Source organism: Podarcis muralis, chromosome 3, assembly GCF_964188315.1.
Source record: "Podarcis muralis chromosome 3, rPodMur119.hap1.1, whole genome shotgun sequence".
Lineage (NCBI taxonomy): Eukaryota > Metazoa > Chordata > Lepidosauria > Squamata > Lacertidae > Podarcis > Podarcis muralis.
This window is the reverse complement of record NC_135657.1, coordinates 89,952,754-89,962,264: the sequence shown is the minus strand read 5'-3', so window position 1 is coordinate 89,962,264 and position 9,511 is coordinate 89,952,754. Positions and strand designations below refer to the sequence as shown.

The 9,511-nt window shown below is 48.4% G+C and overlaps 1 protein-coding gene across 3 annotated transcripts; it reads left to right on the top strand.

The window, feature by feature from the left end:
• Positions 1 to 1,824: 1,824 nt before the first annotated feature.
• On the top strand, positions 1,825 to 8,397 carry MYCN (MYCN proto-oncogene, bHLH transcription factor). Of its 3 annotated transcripts, none has more exons than XM_028722571.2 (3): positions 1,825 to 2,068; positions 3,713 to 4,650; positions 6,875 to 8,397. In XM_028722571.2, exons 2-3 carry the CDS (start codon positions 3,819 to 3,821, stop codon positions 7,471 to 7,473), a joined length of 1,431 nt encoding a protein of 476 aa, XP_028578404.2. In that variant the 5' UTR covers positions 1,825 to 2,068; positions 3,713 to 3,818; the 3' UTR covers positions 7,474 to 8,397. The 3 variants fall into 3 exon arrangements, with proteins under 3 accessions (XP_028578404.2, XP_028578405.2, XP_028578407.2); XM_028722572.2 differs by lacking the exon at positions 1,825 to 2,068 and adding an exon at positions 2,541 to 2,861; XM_028722574.2 differs by lacking the exon at positions 1,825 to 2,068 and adding an exon at positions 3,276 to 3,562.
• Positions 8,398 to 9,511: the final 1,114 nt, after the last annotated feature.

Below are 9,511 nucleotides of genomic sequence, written 5' to 3'. Positions count from 1 at the left end.
AGAGTTGGTGCCTGTGTGTGGCATACATTTGTGTGTGCGTGTGTGCGTGTGTTGCCCCCAACCCCAGCTAGTGAAATCACTTTTCGCTACAGGGTTTTTTTTTCTTTTGGTACCGCAGAATTCTGTTAGGGTTGCCACATTTTGAAGAGCAAAAAAGAGGACGCGTTGGCCGACTTCTGCTTTTAAGTATGGATAGCTATGACGACTCTACCCATGAAAAAGAGGACATATCCTGGGGGGAAAAGGTTATACGGCAACCCTATACAGTGGTACCTCGGGTTACATATGCTTCAGGTTACATACGCTTCAGGTTACAGACTCCGCTAACCCAGAAATAGTACCTCGGGTTAAGCACTTTGCTTCAGGATGAGAACAGAAATCGTGTTCCGGCGGCGCGGCGGCAGCAGGAGGCCCCATTAGCTAAAGTGGTGCTTCAGGTTAAGAACAGTTTCAGGTTAAGAACAGACCTCCAGAACGAATTAAGTTCTTAACCCGAGGTACCACTGTATATGGCTAATAAGAAGACTCCTTATTTCAGTGGGGCTTAACTCCCGAATAAGCCTCTGCAGGATTATAACCTTAGGTGAGTGTTCTCTTTTGAAGCAGTAGTTTCTAATGTCATGTGCTTCCAATTTGCCTCTTCTCTTATCTTGCCATTTGATTTTATTGCACTTTTAACTGTTTGTCTCCGTGTGCAGACGCACGTGCCCTTTCGGCGAATTCCATTCGGAAAGCGGGTTGTAAATAATCTAAATAAATAAACGAAAATTAAACAAAACAAAAAAAGGAGAACGGGACCTCTTGCTCGCGCAATGTTTACCTAGCTTGGATGAGGTCATACATGTAATACGTTTGCCTACGCTCGGATATTGTTCAGAACGCTTGCTTCTCTTTCTGCATCCGCGAGGGGTCGCCTTTTGCAGAGCGAAGCTGCTCTGTCCTGCAACCGTTGTGCAGGATTCGTATACAATGTCGGAAGCCAAGGAGGGGGGCGAAAGACGGATGTACACAACTGGAGAGGCTCGGGGAATTTGGGGAGGCGGGGTGCATTATTTATTTTACCCTCAGCAGCCCCAGGGTAAACCTCTTCCGCAGGCACTTGTCCGTTTAAGGACGAAGAAGCTGCAGCTTCCCTCTTTCTCCCGTACTACGCAATCCCAGGTCAACGCATACTTGCAACAAAGCCTGAGACAAAACCCAGGCAATTATCGTGTTCCCCCCCACCCTACCCCACCCACCACCTCTCTCTCTCCCTGCTTCCTTCTGCAAAATTCCTCGCCTGAACGGAAGCTTTGCAAAATAAAATAAAAATCTTGTGCAAAAAATTAAAATAAAATACATTGGGAGGGAGGTGGAAGAGGGCAGGATGACACCGGGAAGGAGGCGGGCGCTTGTCACGCACGGCGTTTATCTTCCATGAGGAGCTGCTCCCTGCGAGGTTTGCACCCGAGTAAACTTGCACCTAGATCCACCAGGTCGGTTGGCATTGCCAACTGGTGGTGCGGGGGGGGGGGGGGAGAGAGAAAGAGAGACGCCTCCTCTCCTTTGCAAAGTGCGCGACCCACCCACGATCAGGCGGCGGAGCAAAACCCAGCGGGAGTGCGCGTCGGCGGCTTTGCATTTCTTTTGCAAGCGCCTCTCCTGCCGCCGCTTTGCAAAGAGAAGAAAAGAAGCAGCAGAGGGGATTTTGGCGCCAAATGCCTGGCACCTCCCCTGCTTTTATGGAAATCAGGGGGGTGGGGTTAAGGCTGGATCTCTCCCTCTCTCTTCCACTCCCCCCCCCTTTCCCTCCCCGGGTGTGTCAGGATTTTTTTTTTTTTTTTTTGTAGTTAATAACATACAAGAGCTTCAAAGCCCACTCAGTGACAGTCATCTGTCTGCAAGCAAGGGTGGATGCGGAGGCTTAAGCCCGGCTGGAGGGTGGGGGGGTCGACCGGGCTTGCTGGTGCTCTGGAAAGTGCAAGGACATCCTCGGGCTTAACTCGCGCGCCCCCCACCCCCAGTCCTCTCTCCCTCGCCCCCCACGCACCCACCCATTTTCCGTGCAGCAGCCACCGCCATCCAGCAGGTAAGATGTGCCCGGGTGCGCGCGCGCGCGGGTGTATGCAAAAAGAGCCACTTGGGAGAGGGGGGAAAAAAAGAAGAGAATAAAATCTGTCTTAACCGATGCAGCCCATCCTCAATTTGGAGAGGTGGGGTGCTGTTGGGTGTGTTGTGTTGTGTCTCCTGATGGCTGGCGCGTTGTCTATGCGTGTGTTGTTGTTGTTTGTTGTTTCCCTCATTCATCGCAAGCCAACCATGCTGCGGTTTATTTTTATTTATTTCCGCCGCCTCCCCCCCCCTCCCGCCCTCCCACCGCGCGCTTAAAACTGTTGATGTGGCTGCGCGAGGAGCTTGCGCGCGTCTGCGCTTTTGTGCCCTTTGCTGCGTTCCGCGCGAGGAAATTTAGCAAGCCTTGGGTGGAGGTGAAATATAATAATAAATAGTGGCGATCTCTCGTGTACAATAGTGGGAGCGATCAGGGGGGCGGGGCAGGCGAGAGCAGCAGCTGGGATGGCTTCGTATCCGCGGTGTGGGTTGCTTTGGCGAGCTCCGGTCGGGAAAGCTTTTCCGTTCCGAGCAGTTATTATTGCTATTGATCCCGGGCTTCATTTCAGAAAGGAAAAAAAAGAGAAAACCTCCCCCGCTTTCCTCTCCTCCCTCCCCTGCTTTCCTTTAATATCCCGGTGCCCGCGACGTCCATGCAGCATGGACGGGGTTTTTGTTTTGTTTTTGCTTTGGTGGAAACCTATTGCAGACTTTTACATGTCTGGACTGGCGCAATCCTGCTTTTTGCGCGCAGAATGGAGAGGTGCGCTTCGGTGCGTGTGTTGTCCGTTTTAAAATATGCCTGCAAAATCGTAGATGCCTGGGTTGGAACTTGTAGTGTTTTTCTGTTTAATTTTTTTCGCAATTGACAACGCTATATATATATATATATATATATATATATTTCCCCCTTCCTCCCCAACCACCCTGCCTGCCCACAATCAGTGTGGCGCAAAAACTTCCTGTCGCCTATATTGAGAGGCTGTGTTGGTGTGTGTGAATGAATTTCATTCTGTTGCATAATGCTGCTGGTGCTTTGGGAGACTTCCTAGTTCGCCTTCCTACTCCCCTCTCTGCGTGTGGGTTTCTGGAAGCGCGCTTGGGAGTGAACGGAATGGCAATTTGCAAAGTAGCGCCGAGCGCGCCTCTCCCCTCCATTCCCCCCCCTCCCAACATCCGTCGTCCTCCTTTTCCCTCTCTCTGCGTAGCCTGCAGATGACAAAAGAGGGCAGAAACTTCCTCTTACTTTGCTCGAATATCCAGAGGGTGGGTGGGTTCTCTCCCCCCCCCCCCACGGTGTCTGCCGCTGGATGAATTTCTCTCTGCATCTGTGAACATTTCCTCCCCTCCCCGGATTGAAGGGGGTGCGCCCCAAGGAGCAGACTTGAGAGACAGCAGCATGCAGGAGTTGAAGACAAGTCCTTGTACATTCATATAGCCCTGCTCAGATTTCCCTGCTGTTTCCCTACAGAAGGTAGAAGAAACCCGGGAACTGTTGCTGTATGTGGGGGGAGAGCTTTTGTTTCTGTAGGACTGTATCACAGGATAGGTGTGTGTTTCTGATTTTTTTTTTAAGTCTAATTTGTTTTTTTGTTTTTTTCCCTCCCACTTCTCTCCTGCTTAGTTTGTGATCCTGCCTGGAAAGGCGATTGGGGGGGTGCATCTCCTTTCACACCAAGTTGGGGAAAAACAAAACACAAGATTTCTTCTCGGAAGGAAAGTACGCCGAGATGCCAGGGATGGTCAGTAAAAACCCAGACCTTGAATTCGACTCCTTGCAGCCTTGCTTCTACCCGGACGAAGATGATTTTTATTTGTGCGGTCCGGACTCTGCTCCCCCGGGGGAGGACATCTGGAAAAAGTTCGAGCTACTGCCTACACCTCCCTTGTCTCCCAGCCCGGCAGGTCTGCAAGAAAACCCCCCCGGGGGAGCCCCCGTTTCGAGTTGGGGCGGGGCGGGGACTCTAGGGGGGTTCCGAACCGCCGACCCTCTGGACTGGGCTTCGGAATTGCTGCTCTTGCCCCCGGAAGCGGACCTGTGGGGCGGCGGCGATGGAGGGGACTCCTTCGAGACCGGCTTGGGGGAGAACAGCAACCTGAACGCCATCATCATCCAGGACTGCATGTGGAGCGGCTTTTCCGCCAGCGAGAAGCTGGAGAGGGCAGCGGCCAACGAGAAGCCGCAGAGCAAAGGAGGAACAGCTGTCGCGCCGGCCACAGCTGGGTCTGCAGCCCTCTCTGCTGCTGCTGCCGCCGCCGCTGCTGCAGCCACCGCCGCCACCGCCAGCAGCTCTGCGAACAATGGCAGCAGCAGCAGCCAGGCGCAGCTGAACAACTCTGTATCGGAGTGCGTGGATCCAGCCGTGGTTTTCCCCTTCCCTATGAACAAGAGGGAGCCGGCTGCTCCTGCTGCAGCGGCTGGGATCCGGGGGAACCTTGGCGGCGGCAGCGAGGCGGTTCCAGGGGTGGCGGCTCCTGCTCAGCACAGCGGCTGCCACCCAAGCGCAGCCAGTGACAGCCGGACCGGCAGCAGCTCTGGCGATGACACGCTCAGCGATTCCGGTAAATAGCCACATGCTTTCCCGCTCCATTGGGGGGGGGGTGTTTCGACTTGCAACGCTCTTCCCCCTGCCCCTCACAGCAAGCCAGCACAGTAGCACAGCTGCCTTGCTTCAGTTGTGCCACCAGCCAGAGTGGCGACAGCTATGCCTGGATAGCTCAGTTGGTTAGAGCAGGGTGCTGATAACTCCAGGGGTTGCAGGTTCGATCCCCGAATGGGACGGCTGCATTGCAGGGGGTTGGACTTAAAGGTCCTCAGGGTTATGATCCTGTGAATCGATAGGAAGCTGGGTGGTTGGGTGGCTGATCACCAATGCTGTTGAATGATCCCAGTGCATCTCCATTAGGCTGGTGCATTTGGACAGAGCTGCCTCTTTACCTAGAGAACAAGGAAATGATCTCTTCTGGTTGTTTCCTGCATCCAAATCATAACTAAGGTTTACCCCTCCCCCCCCCCCCCCCTTTACACACCAAACCAAAGTATGCAGATCTGTATATTCCTATAGGTCATGTCTCAGGAATAGTAAGACTGAGTGGAAGTTACTCACAGAATTCTAGAGCTGGAAGGAACCTTGTGGTTCTTCCCTGCAATGCAGGAATATGCAGCAGGATTGAACCTGCAACCTTGGCGTTTTATCAGTACAGCACTCTTAACCATTTGAGCTATGCCCAAGGTGGTCTGATCTCGAGGTGAACCTTCTGCTACAAAGCAATAAGGTGGAAAGAGAGGTTTAAAGCAGAGGTGGGAGGGGGAGACACCAGGAAGGAGAGGCCATTTGACTCTTGTGGAATTGAGGGAGGGGTAATGAATGCTGCTGATATTTATGCCCAGGAGCTCTGCAAAGACAGGATACATAGGGCTACTGCGTTTGTTTCATAGGGAGAAAATGCTTGTAGAATGTAGTCTGCTTGCATTATTATTTTTTTTAAAAAAGATTAATAAAATAATAATCTAGACTGGCTTTCCAAACTGGTAAGTGAGTTTATTGCTTCCCTGCTAGAAACATTACAAAGCATGACCAGTAGGTGGCAGGGTACATGCCTCTCTCAGATCATTATTCTTACCAAAAAAGTTTCCCTTGGGGACTCCCGTTCCAGACAGTTGTATGGGTTCCTCCTACCTTACACACAAACTTTGCAGTGCTGATGATGGATGGATGGAAGAAATTCATTTTAAAAAATAAATCTGCAAGCCTACAACATATTTATGCTAAACATCACTGCAGTTCTGCACCTGGTTCCATTTCTGCTGCCATATATACAAGTTTTGCATGCAACAGCGTATTGTGAAAACACAAGAGCGATTTGCTCTTTTGTGCTGGGCATGGATTGTTTATTTTGCACGAGGCATCAAAAATTCATGCTTTCCCTCATCGTCCAGCAATTTAGCAGGTGTTTTAGCAGGGCAGAAATACAAAATGCTGAGCTACAAGTTAAGTGAAACATTTACACTCCTGGTGGGAGAGAGGGATAGTAATAAACACAGCTTCTCATATGTAAATCAGAGTATCCCTATGACCAGAATCATAAAGTTGACGAACAGCCTCCTGTTTCAAAACACTCGCTGCTCCCTTCATGTCTGCATCTTGACAGCTTTGAGTGAAGGAGCATTTCCTCCCAACAGCTGTCTTCCTGGCAGTAAACCAAAACTTTGGCTACCAACTGGAAGAGCTCTGCATTCCCTGTTAGAACAAATCCAGCAATTGTTTGGTTTCCCAGTCCCTTTTCAGTCAAGCAAGATGTGCGTGTGTGTACATTTAATGTGCATTGTGTGCCTGCTTGTATTGTCCGTGCAATTTAGAGCACAGACTGGTAGCTTAAAATGCAAATTAGGGTATTTCGTTTCCAGATTTATTTTCATCCTCCTATGATTATTTGGGTTGCAAATTTATCTGCTTTCCTGCACAGCTTGAAATCCAGTGCTTTGTGCTATTTCATGTGGATCTAGAGCTACATCTTGGTTACAAGACCTGCAGAACTATATAGAATAGCATGTAGCCTCTAAGGCACATGTATACGAAGTCCTTTCTCTTTTACCTTTAAATGCTGTTTCCCTGCCTCTTTTGCGTTGCTTAAATATTTATACATGGGCATTTGCCTTGGGAATTGCTTTCATTTCGCACACATATATGCTAATTAATGCTAAATGCTTGAGAGCCTTCTGGTGTGCTTTCCTGAGATGGTAACATCTCCCTGTTTCTTCTCTCTCTCCCCGATGTGTTAAAAGATGAAGATGACGAAGAAGAGGAGGACGACGAGGAAATCGACGTGGTCACTGTGGAAAAGAGGCGGTCCTCATCCTACAAGGCCGTGACCACCCTCACAGTTGCGACGCGCCCCAGAAGCGCCACCTCTTTTGCCTCCGTGAGAACTCAGCCCAACGAAGTCCTCCTCAAGCGCTGTGCCCCTATTCACCAGCAGCATAACTACGCCGCGCCTTCGCCTTACATCGAAAGCGAGGAGGTGCCGCCCCAGAAAAAGCTAAAAACTGAAGCGCCCCGTCCCGTCAAAGCCATGACCCAACCCAAGGCCAAGAGCTCCAGTCCCCGAAGCTCCGATTCGGAAGACAGCGAGCGCCGGCGTAACCACAACATCTTGGAGCGCCAGCGGCGCAACGACCTGAGGTCGAGTTTCCTCACGCTTAGGGACCATGTGCCGGAACTGGTGAAAAACGAGAAGGCGGCAAAAGTCATCATCTTGAAAAAAGCCACCGAGTACGTTCATTCGCTACACGCTGAGGAGCACAAGTTGTTGCTAGAAAAGGAAAAACTGCAAGTCAGACAACAGCAGCTGATAAAAAAATTGGAGCACATGCAGACTTGCTAAAAACACACAAAAAAGGAGATATTAAAAAAATAAATAACAGCGTTGTTTTTTTGTTTCGTTTTTTAAAATTGTCTGATCTGGACAGCCACTGCCACTTTGCACATTTTTGATTCCTTAAAGAGAGTTATGTTTTTTGACGTTAAGAATGTTGGTTTTACTTTTCAATCCAGTCTCCGAATTGGAAGAGACTGCCAAACCGTGACGGGGATGCCTTTTGTATTTCCTCTTAGAACTGTATATGTTCTTTATCAATGTTGTGAGCCTTTGGATCTGCTTATGACATCCAGTTGAGTTTGGAAATATTCATTCCTTTTTAAATGGTGCTTATGTTCTACCAGGTGTTATGGGGCAAAACCATTTTGTACCCTGGGGGGGGGGAGGCGGGGAGAGAGTGGGGAACAAGCCACACCTCTGTAAATAAAATACACACCCACACTTGCCTTTTGTACATGTCTTGGGTTATGAGAGGTGACTTTTTGCTACCAATATTAGACTGGAAGTTCATACCTAAGTACTGTAATACCTCAATGTTTGAGGAGCATGTTTTTGTATGCAAATATATTGTTAATCTCTGTTATGTACTGTACTAATTCTTACACTGCCTGTATACTTTAGTATGACGCTGATACATAACTAAATTTGATACTTATATTTTCGTATGAAAATGGTTGTGGAAAGTTTTGAGTAGATATTACTTTATCACTTTTTTGAACTAAGAAAACTTTTGTAAAGAAAATTTACTATATATGCCTTTTTTTCCTAGCCTGTTTCTTCCAGTTAATGTATTTGTTAATGTTTGTTGCATAGAACTGGGTAATTGCAAAGTTCTGTGTTTAATTTCTTCCAACGATGTACATTTAGTGCTGCATCTTTATAGCACTTTGAAATACCTCATGTTTATGAAAATAAATAGCAGTTAAATGATGTGTTATACTTGCTGCTTTTTATAGACATTTCTCTACGTTATTTCCATCCCTTTCATCAATAGAAAATAATGCCTGCAAAAAATGTAATACAACTTAGTATTGCCCTGTAATAAATTGCTTGCTGAGCAAACTTCAGTTAGAATTCAATGCTTCCCAAACTTGAGTCTCTATCTGGTTTTGGACTACAATTCCCATCATCCCTGACCTTGTTAGCTAGGGATGTAGTCCAAAAACAGATGAAGACTCAAGTTTGGGAAACAGAGTTAAATTTTGGGCCAGGCCCAGTATATGAGGTTGGATCAGGCATGGGGTAATGAGTTCAATGTGAGAATGTGGTCTTTAGAATTAAAAATCAACAGGAACTGTGTTTATCTGGATCATATTTTGCCTATGACCATTCTCAGATTAGCCAATAGGGATTTTGGACCTTGACTTCCTGCATTTAGGATTGCTGTTCTGGTCAGCCTGTTTAGTACCAATTCTGATTCCGGAATGTGCATTTGAATATAACAAAAGAAATTACAACAGCTATCCCATTGACTTTGGTAGGGATTACTCCTAAGGAAGCCAGAACATGGTGGCAGTCTATTTACTTGGGAGCATGGCATGGGCGTGGCCAAGGTGGGGCAGAGGTGGGCAGCTGCCCCCCCCCCATCAAGTAAAACAATAGAAATACAGTCTTACCTTGGATCCCAAACTCCGGAAACCTGGAAGTGAGTGTTCCGGTTTGCCAATGTTCTTTGGAACCCGAACATCCGACAGGGCTTCTGATTGGTTGCAGGAGCTTTCTGAAGCCAATTGGAAGCTGAACTTTGGTTTCCCAGTGTTTTGGAAGTCGAAAGGACTTCCGGAACGGATTCTGTTCAACTTCCGACTGACCAACCATGCCGATTCTGCCCCTCCCTTAACAAAAGTCCTGCCCCACCCCTAACAAAAATCCTGGCCATGCCCATGGAACATGGCCTGTAAAGCTCATAGTATTTACTGCACATGATTAGAACTCTAGGTCAGGATCAAGACTGCCCTGCTGAAAGGAGAGCAGTGGGAACGAGAGATTTTGAAACACAACCCCTTTCTCCTTTGGGCTTCCCACAGTAGTGTGGCTCTTGAGC